Raw genomic sequence first — 18,697 nt, forward strand, 5'->3', positions numbered from 1 at the left:
AATGCCAGAGATTCGTGAAAAGGAAAGGAAATGTTTATTTAATGCTATACAAACTTAAAGTAGTGACCTAATGTCTTTATCAAAAATCCCAAAGTCCCTTAAAACACCCACAGACACAGTCCTTCCTTCCTTCCCCCTTTGCCCAGTCCAGAGTACCGTATCTCAGGAAAGGAAAACGGAGTCCATGGCTCAGACAGTCCTCTGGTTCTTACTTAGTCCTCCCTCTCGACTGGGAGACCTCCCTGGGTTCCCGGCACCCTTGGCTGAGTTGCCAGGATCTCTGCTAAAACCAGGTGGTGGTTCCCCCTTCTAAAGCTGTGGGGGTCCCCACTCTGGCACAGGCACGTGGTCCTCTCTCCCAGGGCCACGGGAGCCTCCACTCTGTCAAGGCTGCGTGGTTCTCTCTCCTAAAGCAGCACTGTTCTCCCCTTCAGTGGCTGTGCATGGCTCTCCTTCTCAGGGCTGCGCATGGTTCTCTCTCTCAGGGCTGCGCATGGCTCTCCTTCCTAAAGCAGCATGGTTCTCCCTCAATGGCTGAGGTCCTCCCTATTCTGCTAAAGCCGCATGGTTCTCCTTCTGAGAGCTGCGCATGGTTCTCTCTCTCTCAGGGCTGCGGGAAGGGGAGAGTCCCCACTCTGCCAAAGCCACGTGGTTCTCTTTTTCAATGGCCGCCAAGTCTGGGTTTTAAATCCCCGCAGCCAATCTTCCTCTGCAGCCTCATTTCCGGCTCCTCCCACACTTGGCTTCACTTGCCAGAATTCATATCCTTCCAGCTTTACTGGGCTGCCATCTTGAGTCTGGGCAGGTGTGGCCCCATGTCCTTGAGCCAATCTTCTCTGAGCTCCCACGCAGGCGCTGTAGCTTGGGGGGGGGTATCTGCCCCCAGTCACGTCTTGGTGGGGAAGTTACTTCCATTCCCCTGGCTCAGAGATGACCACAGCTATTTAACATATCTAAGCGACCAGCCAAAGGCTATAGATATGTTAAATGACCATGCCAGAGGGTAGCTGCAAGACTGTTGCTATGCAAAACAGCTCTCAATGGCCCTGCTCCATTTGTCCCTTCCCCCAACCCACACCCTGGGTGGGGGGGATGGAGACATCTTAAAATCTCCTGGACACCTGAAGTTCTGGACCCCATTCAAATGCCCATTTGGGGTCCCCCCTCTTGGCTGCACCCTGTAACAGCTCAGTGGATTGAATGCTGGCCTGAGAACCAAAGGGTCGCCAGTTTGATTTCTAGTCAGGGCACATGCCTGTGCTGTGGGCCAGGTCCCCAGTCGGGGGCACACAAGAGACAACCACACATTGATGTTTCCCTCCTTTTTTCTCCTTCCCTTTCCCTCTCTAAAAATAAATAAAATCTTAAAAGAAATAATTTCATGTTATGTAACTTTCACTGTAATGAAAAAAAAATAAAGGAATGAAGAAGTGACAATGCTGCAATGTGACTAATGCTTGAAAATATTATGCTAAGTGAAAAGAAACCAGGCAAAAAGTCATATACTGTATGAGTACATTAGTACAAAATGTCCAGGTATGCTAATCATTAGAGAAAAAGTCATTTTCTAAGGCTGAGGGGAGGGAGAAATGGTGGGGTAGGGAGTTGTTGCTAATGTGTAGAGATTTTTTTCTGGGTTGATGAAAATGTTCTGCAATTTGATAGTGATGATGCTTGTGTAACTTTGTGAACATACTAAAAACATTGAATCATACATGTTGAGAGGATAAATTCTATGATATGTGATTTATGTAAAATAAAAAAGAGAATGCACTGTTTAAACAAAAATAATAAGGGTGAAGTACAGTGTTTATAACATTAAAGCTACAGTATATGAAAATAACAGCATGAAGATAAGAAGATGAGGAGGGGAGAATTTAAAGTATACTACTGTAACATTTTTAAAGCATACATGAAGTGGTATTATATAACTTGAATGTAGATAAATTAAATATGTATACCTTAACCTTAAAGCAGTCATTAATCAAACAAAAGTTATAGTTAATATGCCTCAAGAAAGATAAAATGTAGTTAGAAAAACAAGCCAAAACAAGTCATTAAAAAGTGAATAAATTACAAGGGGCACAAAAAAATAGCAAGATGACAGATTTAAAACAAACCATAAAAATAAACACATTAAATGCAGGCTACCAAAAGGCAGAGGTCGTTAGATTGAATAAGAAAGCAACATCCAACCCAACTACACGCTACTACAAGAAGTCTACTTCAAATCTAAAGATAGAAGTAAATTTAAATGATGGAAAAAAAAAGACATTGAACACTAAAACAAAGAAAGCTGGATGGCAATATCTCATTGTGGTTTTCTTAAACTATATTTTATTTATTACACTATTATAGTTGTTCCATTCTTTTTCTCTCCCCTTTACTCCCCTCTACCCAGTACACCTATTCCTCCCAGCATTTACCCCTTGGTTCATTTTCATGGGTCTTATATGTAAGTTCTCTGGCTTCTCCATTTCATATACTATTCTTAACCTCCCTGTCTATTTTGTACCTACCGATAATGCTTTCCTAGACCTTTCTCCCCATTCTCCCCCTTCACCCACCACATACTGATAACCCTGCATGTGATCTCCATTTCTGTGATTCTGTTCCTGTTCTAGTTGTTTACTTAGTTTTTTTTTTAGGTTCATTTGCTGATAGTTATGAGTTTGTTGTGTCATTTTACTGTTCATGGTTTTGATCTTCTGTTTCTTAGATAAGTCCCCTTAACATATTATATAATATGGGCTTGGTGATGATGAACTCCTTTAACTTGACCTTATCTGGCAAGTACTTTATCTACCCTTTCATTCTAAATGAAAGCTTTGCTGGATAGACAATCTTGGATGTAGGTCCTTGGTTTTCATGACTTTGAATACTTCTTTGCAGGCCCTTCGTGCCTGTAAGATTTATTACTTTTTCTTTTTTAAAAAATATTTTATTTATTATTTGAGAGGGAAAGGGAGGAAGAAAAAGGGGGAGAGAAACATCAATATGTGGTTGCCTCTCACAACTCACCCCACCCCTGGGGACCTGGCCCACAACCCAGGCATGTGCCCTGACTGGGAATTGAACTGGTGACCCATTGTTTTGCAGGTCAGCACTCAATCCACTGAGCCACACCAGCCAGAACTATAAGGTTTCTTTTGAAAAAATCAGCTGATAGAGTTATGGGAACTCCTTTGTAGGTAACTGTGTCCTTTTCTTTTGCTGCTTTTAAGATTCTCTCCTTATCTTTATCTTGGGTAATTTAATTATAATGTTTTGGCATGTTTCTCTTTGGGTACTTTTTTTTTTTTTGGATTCTCTTGAGCTTCCTGGACTTGTATGTCTACTTTCTTCACCAAATTGGGGAAGTTGCCTTTCATTTTTTTCAAATAAGGTTCCAGTCTCTTGCTCTTACTCTTCTCCTTCTGGCACCTCTATGATTTAGATGTTGGAACATTTAAATTGTCCCAGAGGTTCCAAAGCCTCTTCACATTTTTCTGAATTCTTCTTTCTTCATTCTGTTCTTGTTGAACGTTTATTTCTTCCTTTTGTTCCAAATTGCTTGATTCTCTGTCTCCTTCCCTTCACTATTGGTTCCCTGTATATTTTTCTTTATGTCACTATGTATAGCCTTCACTTCTTCATTTACTTTGGTTGGTTGTTTCCTTCTTTTCGCTGTGCAAGGAAGCGAAGTGTATGTACCTACACCTTCATCCTGGCTGGAGTTCTCTCAGTGTGGTTTTAATTTGCATCTCTCTGATAATAAGTGGTACTGAGCATTTTTTTTTTCAGTTGTCTCTGGGTCATCTGCATGTCCTCTTTGTAGAAGTTTTTTTTTTTTATTGTTGTTCAAGTACAGTTTTCTGACTCCCTCCCCACCCCTTCCCACCACCATAGCCCTCCAGAACTCCCTCCCATTTCTACCTCCCCTTGTTATTGTCCATGTGCTCTTTATAATTGTTCCTGTAAACCCTTCACCCTTTCCCCCCATTATCTCCTCCCTCTCCCCTCTTGTCATTGTTCATGTATTCTCAATTTCAGTGTCTTTGGCTATACTTTACTTGCTTGTTCATTTTGTTGATTAGGTTCCCATTAAAGATGAGATCCTATGGTGTTTGTCTTTTACCTCCTGGCTTATTTCACTTAACATAATGCTCTCCAGTTCCATCCATGCTGTCACAAAGGGTAGGAGCTCCTTCTTTCTGCTGCATAGAATTCCATTGTGTAAATGTATCATAATTTTTTGATCCAGTTGTTTACTGATGGGCACTTAGGTAACCTCCAGCACTTGGCTATTGTAAATTGTGCTGCTATGAACATTGGTGTGCATATGTTCATTTGGATTGGTGTTTCAGGGTTCTTAGGATATAATACTAGCAGTGGAATTGCCAGGTGAAAAAGCAGTTCCTTCTTATTTTTCTGAGAAAATTCCATACTGTTTTCCATAGTGGTTGTACCAGTCTACAATCCCACCAACAGTGCACTAGGGTAGAGAAGTTTCTATTTAGATCCTTTACCCATTTTTAATTGTACTGTTTATCTTCCTATTGTTGTTGTAGTAATGCCTTTTATATTTTGGAAGTGAAACCACTGTCAGATATATCACTGGCAAAAATGTGCTCTCATACAGTGGGTTTTCTTTTCATCTTGCTGATGGCTTCTTTAGCCATGCAGAAGCTTTTTAATTTGATGTAGTCCCATTTATTTATTTTCTCCTTTGTTTTCCTTGCTTTAGGAGACATATTGTCAAAAAGATTGCTATGTCAGATATCTGAGATTTCACTGCCTATGTTTACTTCTAGTTATTTATGGTTTTGCAACTTAAATTTTGAGTTTATTCTTGTTTATGGTGTAAGTTCAGGGTATAGTTTCTTTTTGCATGTACCAGTCCAGTTTTCCCAACACCATTTATTGAAGGCACTGTTTTTTCTCCATTGTATGCTCTTGCCTAGTTTGTCAAATATCAATCCACCATAAAGGCAAGGGTTTATTTTGGGGGCTCTCTGTTTTGTTTCACTAATCTATGTCTGTCAGAATGGCTACCATCAATAAATCAACAAACAACAAGTGTTGGTGAGGATGTGGAGAAAAGCAAATCCTGGCACACTGTTGGTGGAAATGCAGACTGGTGAAGCCACTGTGGAAAACAATATGGAGTATTCTAAAAATATTAAAATGAAACTCCCTTTTGAATAAAGGATTCCACTTCTGAGAATATATCCTCAGAATCCCAAAACGTCAATATAAAAAATATACACCTCTATGTTCATAGCAGCACTATTTACAATAGCCAAGATCTGGAAACAGCCAAAGTGGATAAGAAAACCTGTGGCATATTTACATAATGGAATATTGTACAGCAGTATAAAAGAAGGAAATCTTTTTTTAAATATTTTATTTATTTTTTAGAGAGGGAAGGGAGGGAGATAGAGAGAAACATCAATGTGCGGTTGCTGGGGGTTATGGCCTGCAACCCAGTCATGTACCCTGGCTGGGAATTGAACCTGTGACACTTTGGTTCACAGCCCGAGCTCAATCCACTGAGCTACGCCAGCCAGGGTGTAAGAAGGAAATCTTTTGCAACAGCATGGATGGACCTGGAGAATATTATGCTAAGTGAAATAAGCCAGTCAGTGAAAGACAAATACCACATGATCTCACTAATATGTGGAATCTAATGAACACAATAAACTAACAAACGAAATAGAAACACAAGCATAGATACATGGAACAGACTGACAATGGCCAGAGGTGGTGGTGAGGAAAATGGAGGAAAGGTGATAAAGGAATTATCTAAAGAACATTTATGCATGACCTACAGGCATGGGCAATGATATGGAGATTGACTGAGGGAAGGGAGAGGCTAGGGCTGGGTGGAGTTAAGAATGGGGACAGAAAATTCTGTCCCATATGGAGGCATAGGTAGAAACACTTCACTTCCTCAAACAAGCAACAGAAGGATAACAACCAACCTAAAAACAATAAGCAATCAGAAGTGCCAGAAAATCAAAATGGGACTCTGACAACCAGGGAGTTAAAGAAACATTCACCTGGACCAGTAGGAGGGTAAGAGGGGTGGAGACAGGGAGCTGAGTGCAGAGGATGCACGGCAAGGTGGTGGACCACATGGGCGAGGTGAGGCTGGCTGAGAGGACTTGCAGCAAGCTGGCAGACTGACTGGACAAGGCTGGGCTGACTGAACAGGAAACTAAAGTCTCAAAGCTAGCTGTAAACTACTGTCAGGGTTGCCATAGCAAAAGAAACTCCCAGTCTCACATGAGAGAGTTTGTTGGAAAGTGGGGCTAGAGTGGACCAAGTGAGCCATATTGTTCCCTTTCTGACTACTCCTCCACAGACAGCACAAGGCAGCAAAGAGGGTTCCCTCATCTGGGTGAATACCTAAGGCCTGGCTCCTTACACATAACAGGTGCACTGAGACAAAGAAAGATGGCCCAAATGAAAGAACAGATCAAAACTCCAGAAAAAGAGCTAAGCGACAAGGAGATAGCCAACTTATCTGATGCAGAGTTCAAATCACTGGTAATAAGGATACTCACAGAACTGATTGAGCTTGGTCACAAAATGAAGGAACAAATAAAGGCTACCCAAGGTGAAATAAAGTAAAATGTACAGGGAACCAACCCTGAAGGGAAGGAAACCAGGACTCAAATCAACAATTTGGAACAAAAGGAAGAAATAAACATTCAACCAGAGTGGAATGAAGAAACAACAATTCAAAAACATGAGGACAGGCTTAGGAAACTCTGGGACAATTTTAAACATTCTAACATTAGAATCATAGGGGAGCCAGAAGGAGTAGAACAAGAGCAAAAAATTGAAAACTTATTTGAACAAATAATGAAGGAAAACTTCCCCAATCTGGCAAAGGAAATAGGCTTCCAGAAAGTCCAGGAATCCCAGAGAATCCCAAAGAAATTGAACCCGAACAGGAACACATCAGGGTACATCATCATTAAGTTACCCAAGATTAAAGATAAGGAGAGAATCTTAAAAGCTGCATGAGGAAAGGAGAGAGTTACCTACAAAGGAGCGCCCATAAGACGATCAGCTGGTTTATCCAAAGAAACCTTACAGGCAAGAAGGGGCTGGAAAGAAGTATTGCTTGCCATGAAAGGCAAGGTTCTACATCCAAGATAACTCTATCTAGCAAAGCTATCATTTAGAGTGAAATGGCAGATAAAGTGCTTCACAGATAAGGTCAATTTAAATGAGTTCATAATTACCAAGCTTCTATTATATGAAATGTTAAAGGGACTTATCCAAGGAATAGAAGATCAAAAACTATGAACAATAAAATGACAATAAACTCACAACTATCAACAATTGAACCTAAGGAAAAAAAAAACAAAAACAAACTAAGCAAACAACTAGAAGAGGAACAGAATCAGAGAAATGGAGATCACATGGAGGGTTTTCAGTGGGGAGTGGGAGGGGAAGAATGTGGGGAAAGGTACAGGGAATAACAAATATAATTAGTAGGCATAAAATAGTCAGGGAAGGTTAAGAATGGTATAGGAAACAGAGAAGTCAAAGAACTTATATGTACAACCCATGGGCATGAACTAAGGGGTGGGGAATGCTGGAGGGTTGGGGGTGCAGAGGATAAAGGGAGGAAAGTTGAGAAAACTGTAATAGCATAATAAAAAAGACTTTTTTTGATTTAGGTTTACTTTGTAAACCTAAAAAATAGAATGGGGAGAGAAAGTGGCAACAAATGTAATAGTATTAGCAATTAAAACAAAGAAAGCTGGAGAGCTGTATTGTTCTCTATGTAGATTTCAGAGCAAAGGATATTAACATTTTCTTCACCATGTTACCATTATCATAATGAGGAGTTGATTATATCAAGAGAAATATCATATGATCTCGGCTATAAGTAGAACCTAATCAACAAAAAAACAAACATGCAAAATATAAACAGAGACATTGAAATAAAGAACAAATTGACAGTAACCACAAGGGAGGTAGGAGGGGCAAAACGGGGTAAAGAAGGGGAAGGGTTGTCAATGAACATGTGTAAAGGACCCATGGACAAAGCGAAAGGAGGGAAGGATTGAGGGGTGGAGGTGGGTGGGATGGGAAAAAACAAAAGGATGCTAAGTCTTTATTGGAATCATACATTAAAAGAGTATGGAAAACCTCATTGACTTAAAAGCTAAGTGGAAATTGGTTTGTTCATATTTTAAAATTTTTACCCAGATTTTTTTAAAAAAGATTTTATTTATTTTATTTTTAGACAGAGGGGAAGGGAGGGAAAAAGAGAAGGGGAGAACATCAATATGTGATTGCCTCATGTATGCCCCCTACTGGGGACCTGGCCCACAACTCAAGCATGTGTCCTGACTGGGAATTGAACCAGCAGCCCTTTGGTTCACAGCCTGGCACTCAATGCACTGAGCCACACCAGCCAGGGCAAGATTTCTTCAATAGGATAAAATGGTGTGTTCAAAAGATTTATGCATCAACTGGAGCAACCTGTTGATGTCCTACGAGCTAAAAATAAATAAGACTCTTCATCAGCAAGTTTTGGAAGTGGAGATTATGATGGTTTATGAAATACCATGAATGACTGTCTGTATTTTTCCCAGCTTACTGAAAACATGTAAAGCACATTCATTTACAAAACCAAACAAAGTATGAAATCTTTGTCATAAGATAAAAGTACACTGAAAAACAAAAAACAAAAGAGTCATAAATGTTTATGCACCTATAATAGATCTTCAAAACAGATGAAGCAAAAACTGACAGAGCTGTGAGGAGAAAAGCCTTAGCATGCTTTTCATGTGCCCACAGCTGCTACTGCTTGATCAGAGGGGAAGAAAATACTTGTTTCTTAGAGCAGGAGAATGATGTATTTGTGAAAATGGCTTTAGGCTATTACCTCTTTTTACTCCATTGGGAGAATTTTCTGTCCTTCTGCTGGCCATAAGGTGAGCAACAGCTGCCATAGCTGAAGGTACATAGTTAACCTAAGAATATATTTAAACCCAGCCATCTCAAAACCTGGCTTCTTACTATACTGATTACGATAAGCTAAGCAGGGCTCTGTCTGAGCTTAAATGTTTTCCAACTAGTTTTTAACATTTTCTGCCTCTAGAAACTGATAAGCACATACTTCTTGGCCCAGCTGGCTTGATGTTTGTTCATTTGGTTCCAGTTTAAATTTTTGCCAAAGTGAGCTCAATAAGGAAAGTTACTGGAAGTGAAGTATGACCAATGGAGGTCAGTTAGCAAACTCAAGTCACTTCTCTCTGTGTTTATGTATATTAATGTAAATGAAATATAACTCCTAGAAATGAGTACTTATGGATATGCAGTCATGTAGTCTATCTATAAATGAGTAGATATTTACACATAGGCTGAAGACATATACAACAAATCATCCTTAAACATATGATATCTTTAATTAAATTGATATTGGTGAGTTAAAAAACATTAAATCAGAAGAATACAGCTAAGGAAATTCAGTATTTTATGACTATAATAAAATGTTTAGAGTGAAAAAGAGTAAGAAACATCAGTTGGCTTTGTAATTGAAGAGACAAGACTAACTGTCTTCTCAGTTCTTGTATGGGTAGAGACCACAAAAGAATAATTCTTACTTAGGAAGCATTAAAAAAAGAATGATCATTTTGTGTATATTTTTGTTTCTCAAAATTGTTTGGGAGAACTTTGCCTAGTCATGGATGAGCAAAAATAAGATGTAAGAAACATTAAAATGGGGGACATCTAGTATTCAGTATCTTGGAGAATACAGCAAAGGAGAAATTGCTCCAGTAGATATTATAATTTGGTATGTAAAATAAACATTTAAAATTATGATTAAAGTGACTAAAATTACCTATATTTTAAAAAGTCAAATAAGAACTTAGGGGATAAAACTCAAAATAAATGTGCTCTCAGTAGTAACATTATAAATTCTTTCACTTTGATAAACATGGATATACAATCCTGCTCTCTGTACTCAAGGATTTCCTACATTTTTTGTAAAGAGTGACTCATGTCAAGTCACATCTAAATGACTCAATATTTTGAACTAAAAGGCTGTTTTCATAACATACACATTCTTCACTTACAGATCAAAATAAGCTTGACACTTTTATATTAAAAACCTAGGATATAGTAGGATTAGTAGCATCATGAAAAATAATTCTTCCCCAAAACTGCAGTCTTTTATTTTACTCAGTGTGATTCTTCTCTTAATTGAATTTTAATGTGCTGTTTTATTTACTGGGTGAAATATATAATCTTCATGTCATAATCCTTAGAGAAAGTCATTCTGTACCAAAAAGTAAATTCATTTCCTCATTTCTTTAAAAAAAAATAATAGCGACCTTGTTCTGGCACACTGCTGAGGTACATCTGAATCTTCATGGTTACTAGTCAGCAAGCGCTCTTGGTCATATACAGCAGCACCTTTGGTGGCAGCAGTGGTCAAGTTAGGGAGAGTGAAACATTGCATTCTGGGAATTATATATGTATGTCACATTGAAAAGCACACAAGAAATTCTTCAAAATATTATGTCCTCTTCATGCACACTTGACATCGGCTAATACGTGTTATCAAGTCTCCTGTCTTCAGCGTTTCTGACTGAGGTTTGCTGGGAAATAAGAAACAAGACAATCAGATTTGCCTCTTTTTGTATTTCTATTCTATTATGGATTGATTCAAATTCACATGCAAACATTATTTTCGCGTTTAAGAAGCTCTCCTGATGACTGAATGGTCAACTTTTGAGCAATATGATCAAGTACAGTGACTGGTGTGGTCTAAGAACCATTACTGGTAGGTACTATCGTGACAGTTCTCTGCACCACTATTATCTTTGTCTGTTTGTCTCTCCCTTTTATATATTTTTCTAATAGTCCTAGAATCAAGGCGCTCTGGGCAACTGATGGTGAAAAAATGATAATATATAAGATATGCAGAAAGATAATACATAAGAAATTATTAAGTAATAACAATTCAAAAAAAGTACATGTGTTATATACATGGTCTCACTAATTTAAATGTTGGATGAGAGGCTTGAAAACATCCTGGGAAAACAGTTCATTGGACTGAGGGAGGAAACACAGACCATAGTTTCAATTACTGGGATGGCCTCAATGTAACTGAACAGCTACTCACACGTTACTGGGCAGATCACATAACCTTTTATGGCTTTGCCTGTTTTGCTATTGAAGAATTACAAATAAGCCATCTCAAAACTATTAGCTAAGTTTGTTTTTCTGATCTGAGACAAATATATGAGGAGAACAAGAATAAAGGACACAGTCTACTAAGTTACTAACATTTGTTGAGTATAAACCATCCATGAATCATCTTTCTTTTCCCTAGCATCTCTGAAGGAAACTAAAGACCTAAAGTAGACTAAAGCCATAAGTACCTTACCTGAACATGTCTGATACATCTACAGTTGCCAGCCAAAAGCTGTAGGAATTGGCATAGTAGTTGCAGGTACCCTGCCCATGGCATTCAATGAAGGGCACAGAACGAAACTCTTCCAAGCAAGAACCAGGGGAGGCCAGGGCTTGACCTGAACCCTCTGCCCCAGCACTTGTATGCTAGAAAAGACAAAGGAAAATATGCCACAACACCCATGTGCATACCTTAGTGAATACTCAAATATATGTGTTGAACTTGGCCAAAAATTCAAATCCAGCGAAGTAACTAGGGCCATAGGTAAGGGAATAATATCCACATCAAGGGTAGTGAAAAAAAACAACAACAAACAAGGCAGATTATAAAAACATGTTCTCAAAATGTGTGAAGGGGAACATGGTGCTTGGACAGAACCTATTTGAAATCAAGCTTCTTACTATGAAAATGACAGAGATTTTTCATATTGGGAAGAAATGCTGATATGATGGACAGTCAGCTATGATGACAAAGACAAGAAAGAGTGTTTCATACCATCATGAAGGAATAACCAATCCAGAGAGAATTCCATCCCTGAGGACAATGGGGAATCTGGATGGTCTGACTGTGAACTGCAATCACCACAGCTGGAGCTTCACACACTGCACATCTAGTAAAGCAAAGGGAGAGGGAACACAATCTACAAAGTGAGTATATGGGATATAGCAGTCCTTTTTTGGAAGCCATCCTGGTATAGAAGCCCAGTAAAGTGTCTTAAATACTAGGAAAGGAAGAGAAATTACACTTTGAGAATTGCTTTTGCATAAGCTCTGTCTCCCAATATACATAGCAAAATTATAAATAATAACTGTAAGCTTTTTTCAAGAAACTAAAGAATCACTGCTTTAGCATTTTCATTTTTCACTCTTCCCTAAATTCATACTTGCTATAGGTAGTGCCATAATTGCTGTAGAAGTTTGGCTTAGTGTATTACACATACTACTTGCTGACAAATGCCCAGCTGGAAGATAGACATTTAGTAATGCTGAAACTGTGGTTAAGAACAATGCCTGGTAAACTATAAAAAAGACAAGTAACACCACTTTCTTAACTCTCACCCATTATTTTTGGTCCAAAGGTATTTGTTAACCATTTGGTATGCACTACATACCCAGAATACTGGGAAGGTACCCAGACACTTGGAGATGGGGCTTAAATCTACAAAATCAAGTAAAACAGTAACACTGTAAATACAGCAGAGTCTACCAAATCTTTAATAAAGTAAAAGAGCAGACCTTTTGAAATGCTGAACCAAACTGGCAAAATTTATCTATAATACAGGGAATACCTTTAGGGGACCTTTTACTCCCAAGAGTTGGAATGGACAAAAATCACAAAAAGCAAATTCCCAAAGGATCTGGGTAAATGTATTTTAAAAGGGCATGATTCATTTGCTACTAAGAGAGACTAGACTAGATTTAACCTTTATATTCAAGGTAAAAGAAAAAAAAAAACTAGCCTTTCCAGTGAGTCATCCTGTATACTGAATTCCTAGATAAATTAGGTTATGATCAGAATGAAAATGGCAATATCTAATATGCCTAGGAGATCAAGTTACACTAGGGTTTTAACCTGAAGAATCATCAGGGACTCTCCCTCTATAATCCACGTTACACACCAATGGTTCTGCATTCTTCCCTAAAATGAAGGTCAAAAAATCTTCAGGGATCTCTATCACATACCAAATAAAATCCAAACTAAAATCTGACACTGAAAGTCTGCTACCATCTGGGTTTAAGCTAACTATCCAATCTTCCCTCTCCCGATGCAACCTTTACAAACCACATTCTAAATACACCAATCTGCTATCTATTCTTATGTTCTCTGTCTCATATGTCATTCCTCATTATAACTGCCTATGTCTCAAGTCCTTTCCATCCTTCAAGGACTAATCAGTTCAATACACATTTCTTCCATATAGTCATTCCACATTTCTCTAGTTAAATTAAATATCACTTTACCTATGCTTTCAGAACATTTTTATTAAATCTATTGTAGTACTTAGCTCAAGCCTAATATATATTAAATTAATTTATATATATTTGCCTAATGACTAGACTAGACTATAAGCTCTTTGTATATTACATTATGTCTATCACAGGCCTGCTCAAAATGGATCTACAATAAAAATGAATCAAACTAAATACTGAATTGAAATAAACACATTTTTATTCTACCTAACTTGGGAGAAGTATGATCAGATTATTAGATTTGGACTTATTTCTGACTAGCTAAACTAATTGGGTATTGGAACAAGTTGAAGTTATACCAATGTCTCACCGACTAATGAATGGCTGAATGCCCTGGCCCTTCAGGGGCTCCATGTTCATTGGCATAGACTCTGGAGTGGAGAGCCAGTAAGAATAGTCATTTCTTGAAGCAAAGTTACAAACGTTGTTGATGTTGCAGAACATGAAAGGCATGGTACTGAAATGATGAAGGCAGCTGCCAGCTGTCCCTAGAAAGAATTGCAGAAAAAAGATGAATAACTACATCATGATGCCACTTTAATTTCTTCTAAAAAAGTAACAAACAACTTTTCAAAAAAAACTTGCCCACATTTCTTAGATAATAAATATACAGGGGTGGGTAAAAATAGGTTTATAGTTTTGAACACATGAAACAGTATTTATTCTTGTATTATTATTTATTAGTTATTGCATTATTTCTCATATGAACAACTATAAAACTACTTTTGCCAACTCCAGTACTTTAATTCTTCAATTATAAGATGCACATTTACTTAATTTTAACATTTCTAAAATCAGGATATATCTTGAAATTTACATAGACATTTACTGTGGTAACTCATCATGTGTTCCCTAACACTGTTTTTAAATTAGTGGTTTGTTGGGGAAAGCTAAGATGGTGGCATAGGTAAACACAGTTCACCTCCTCACACAACCACATCAAAATTATAACTAAACTACAGAAAACCATCATTCAGAACTGCCAGAAATCGAGCTGAATGGCAATCCTACAACTATGGAATTAAAGAAGAAATGACATTGACACTGGTTGGAGGGGCAGAAACACAGAACGGGTTGGCCCCACACCCATGTGTGGCAGATAAAAATCAGGGGGGATATCTTGGGATTTGGGGGTCCCAGCCCCACACCAGGCTCCTCAGCCCAGTATTTCAGTGCCAGGAAACTAAGTCCCATAATTTCTCACTTTAAAAACCAGCACAGATTGAGGCTGTGGAAGACAGAAACTGCTAGATTCCGAAGCAAGTTCTCTTAAACAGCCAATGCACAGACAAAACTCTAGAAAAAGAATTAAACAAAATGGAGATAAGCAATCTAACAGATGCAGAGACCAAAACACTGGTTATAAAGATGTTCAAGGAACTTAGTGAGGACTTCAACACCATATAAAAGACCCAGCCAGGAATGAAGGATAAACTAACTGAAATAAAGAAGAGTTTACAGGGACACAATAGTAGAGTGAATGAAACTGAGAATCAAATCAATGATTTGGAACACAAGGAACTGAAAAACAACTAGTCAGAACAATAAGAAGCAAAAAGAATCTAAAAAATGAAGATAGTATAAGCAGCCTGTGGGAAAACTTGAAGAGGTCCACCATTCACACAATAGGAGTGCCAGAAAAAGACAAGAAAGAACAAGAAATTGGAAACCTATTTGAGAAAATAGTGAAAGAAAACTTTCCCAATTTGGTGAAGAAAATAGATATGCAAGTCCAGGCAGCACAGAAAATCCCAGGGATGAAGGATGCAAACAGGCCCACTCTAAGACACATCATAATTAAAATGTCAAAGGTTGCTCTGGCTGGTTGGCTTAGTGGATTGAGTGCTAGCCTGTGAAACAAAGAGTGGCTGGTTCGATTCCCAGTCAGGACACATGCCTGGGTTGCAGGCCAAGTCCCCAGTAGGGGGTGTGCGAGAAGCAACCACACATGGATGTTTCTCTACCTCTCTTTCTCCTTCCTTTCCCCTAGGTCTAAAAATAAATATATATTTTTTTTAAATGTCAAAGGTTAAACACAAAGAGAGAATCTTAAAACCAGCAAGAGAAAAGAAGTTAGTTACATACAAGGGAGTTCCCATAAGACTGTCAGCTGATTTCTGAAAGGAACTTTGCAGACCAGAAAGGATTGGCAAGAAATATTCAAAGTTAGTAAAAGCAGGGACCTATAGCCAAGATTGCTCTACCAAGTAAAGCTATCACTTAGAATCAAAGGGCAGATAAAGAGCTTCCCGGACTAAACAAACAAACAAACAAACAAACAAACAAACAAACAAACTGAAGGAGTTCATCATCACCTAACCATTATTATAAGAAATGTTAAAGGAAGTTACTTAAGAAAAAGTAGATAGAAACTTTGAACAATAAAATGGCAATAAACACATACCTATCAACAACTGAATCTAGAAACAAAATTCAAACAAGAAGAATAGAGACAGAATCATGGATATGAGAACATTTTGTTGGCTGCCAGATGGGAGGGGTGTGTGAGGGAATGGGTACGAGGTGAGGGAATTAAGAAGTACAAATAGGTAGTTACAGAATAACCATGGGGATGTAAAGAACAGTATAGGAAAGGCAGTAGCCAAAGAACTTATACGCATGACCTATGGACATGAACAATGGTGGGGAGATTGCCTGAGGGAATGAGGTTGCTGGGTAGACTGGGGTAAAGGGGAAAAAACTGGGACAATTTTGATTATGCTGTAGTAGCGTAATCAATAAAATATAATTTTAAAAGAAAAAAGAAAAAGAAATGGATTTAGAATTGATAGATGTTATATTCAATTCTCATCTCCAAGAGTTTCCGAGTGTGTGGCTTTGAGTAAGTCACTTAGCCTCTTAGCTAGTTTATTTGTGTATAAAATGGGAAAAAATACCTGTCCTACATCTTTCTTGATCTAGTTGTGATGATGAAGTTACAAATAAATATGATAGTGCTTTATAATTATAAAGTAATTTTAAAATACAACTAACATTACTGCCTTATTAGAGACAGAGCTGGAAAAATCCTTTTAATAATCCAACATGATGTATTTTTTTACCAAGTGATTGTTTCTTTAACATCAAAGCTGTAATTATCTCTATTGTTTGCTTAGCCATCAAGATATTTCCAATTTGATATTTGTGTGAGCTCTAGCAGAGACTCTGCAATCAGGATCACCCTTGGGATCTTGAGCCCTTTCTGGGCTTTCCTATGTCTGAAGTCCTTCCAAGTCAGGGCCAGTTTGTAGCCTCAAAGTCTGAATGCACACGATGATAGCCCTTGTTTGACCAAATGCATGTATTTTGACAAGTTATAGTGACATAGCAGATAGCAGATCCCATTTTCTCTTTGCATTTCTCTAACATTTTGAATTTCATGGTACTCAAACACTTCTAATGGCTCCCACTGACTTGCTAAGTTAAAAATTTAAAGTATATAAGATTGGTTATGGGTATAAGTTAGATTGTGATGATGAGGAGAGAATGGACTAAAAGGAAAATAATTTTATAAAAAAATAATATAGAGAATTATCTAAAATATGAGACTACTTTCACAATGAAAATTTGTTGATTGTAAAATCAGAAAAAGAAGATGTTGCATAAAGAATTCAAAAGAGGAAAGGAAAAGTAGCAGAGGAAAGATAAAAAGGAGAAGAGAAGAGGGAGAAGAAAGATGGCTAAATCCCCATTTTGTTTGGCCTCAAAAAATGACCTGTGCCTATTGTCTTCCATGTAAATGGATGTGTTTTCTCTGGTTGGTCAGAACTGCCAGGCAGGTATGGCCATATGCCCTGGGAACAAAGTAAGCAAAGCAGACCCCTGGAGGTCTCTGTTGCTACAGAACTGTTTTTATAGAATGATACAGATAGAGACCTCAGCAGGCCTCTTACAACAGAGACTCCAGAAACTGGGAACCCAAAATATCTTGGAGGCAAAGAAGATAGTGACCCCCAAAATAGGCAGCCCCAGGTCAAACAATAGGCCACCAAAATCTAAAGTGAAAATTCTGCACAACAAAATCTTGGGGGTTGAAAGAGATCTTAAGAGTCATCAAGTCAAGCTGCATTCCATTCTAAACTGTACACCCTAGTACTGAGAAGATGCATGGGACCACATTAAATGAAGTCTATTTTATGTTAACATTGTATTTTATATAGCTTCAAATTACTCTGATAATACTGTATACAGTTAAGACACTTATTTTAGAGACTATAAACTGGGATAATTAAGCAATGACCTTACTGTCTTTGATCTAGAAAGCAAGATTCTCTTCAGACCCTATCTTTTAATTTGATGAAGACCAGTGCCAGAGAAGAGAAAACTATCTCCCATTAGTTATAAACACTGCTCACTCAAGCAGCTGCTATACTGTAGAGAACCCAGGCAATCTGTTTCCTTAATAACTAAGCTAACAAAAACAAATTTGGCCCTTTCCAAAACGACTTACTTTAGGCCAAGAATTGTGGGGAAAATACAATAAAGATTAAAAACAAGAATTGCACCTCACAGTAGGCTAATTAATGTTTTGGGTTTAAAGTTAGATAGTATTTATTTTAAACTCAGTGAATATATTCAGCTGCCCTTGACATAGTCTTCAATTTGGAAGCCCCAAAGCAATAGAGATATGTACTTTGGCCAAGGCTACTCTATAAATACAATAGGATTTTCAAAACAAAAACAAAATACGAAGTAAGAAATAAGATGCCAATTATCTCACCCAAGTCTTGACCATGAGCTTGTTTATTTCCTTGTACATATAAGAGAGAAAAGCCTTCATAAATTTGGACAGTTCCCTGTGGGCACTGTGGTGCATCTGTTGTCTGGCTGTGACGTGTGATGAGGAATCCATGAGCAATAGAAGAAGTTCCAGGGGGTCCTGGGGGACCTTGAAATCCATGTGGCCCAGGGGGACCATCCAAACCACGGATACCTATTTCCATGGAATCATCAGTATGTAAGATTAAGTAAGCTCTGATCCACCATTATGTTTGTTGACAAAATGTTATGATCTCATTTGATTAGTTAATTTAGTCAATATTTATAGTTTCTATAAAGCACTGTCAAATATCATTTGTTTGGAAATAAATAAAAGATGGTTCCTGCCTCAAAGATATATATATACACACACTATACATATAAAATCCTGGAATTGGTTGATGACATGAGGCACTAAATAAATATCAGGTAAATGGAATATTAAATGGGAAGCAGTGATGTTTATTTAGGGAATCTGTGTGTTATGTAGTCTCTTGCTGCACTAAAGGAGTCCAAACTCCATGACAAAATTTCCGCT

General features: G+C 38.0%; 1 protein-coding gene across 1 annotated transcript in view; it reads right to left on the bottom strand.

The window, feature by feature from the left end:
* Nucleotides 1-9,391: 9,391 nt before the first annotated feature.
* Nucleotides 9,392-18,697, bottom strand: part of COL4A5 (collagen type IV alpha 5 chain) — a 304,752-nt gene continuing 295,446 nt past the window's right edge. The window contains exons 47-51 of the mRNA XM_045817489.1: nt 18,122-18,334; nt 13,712-13,889; nt 11,927-12,041; nt 11,405-11,577; nt 9,392-10,613 (exon numbers count right to left, since the gene is read on the bottom strand). Coding sequence (XP_045673445.1) covers nt 10,532-10,613; nt 11,405-11,577; nt 11,927-12,041; nt 13,712-13,889; nt 18,122-18,334 — 761 coding nt within the window. The 3' untranslated portion in view covers nt 9,392-10,531. The remainder of the gene's footprint in view (nt 10,614-11,404; nt 11,578-11,926; nt 12,042-13,711; nt 13,890-18,121; nt 18,335-18,697) is intronic.

This window comes from Phyllostomus hastatus, unplaced genomic scaffold (genome assembly GCF_019186645.2).
Source record: "Phyllostomus hastatus isolate PE091 unplaced genomic scaffold, TTU_PhHast_1.1 phas_scaffold_28, whole genome shotgun sequence".
Lineage (NCBI taxonomy): Eukaryota > Metazoa > Chordata > Mammalia > Chiroptera > Phyllostomidae > Phyllostomus > Phyllostomus hastatus.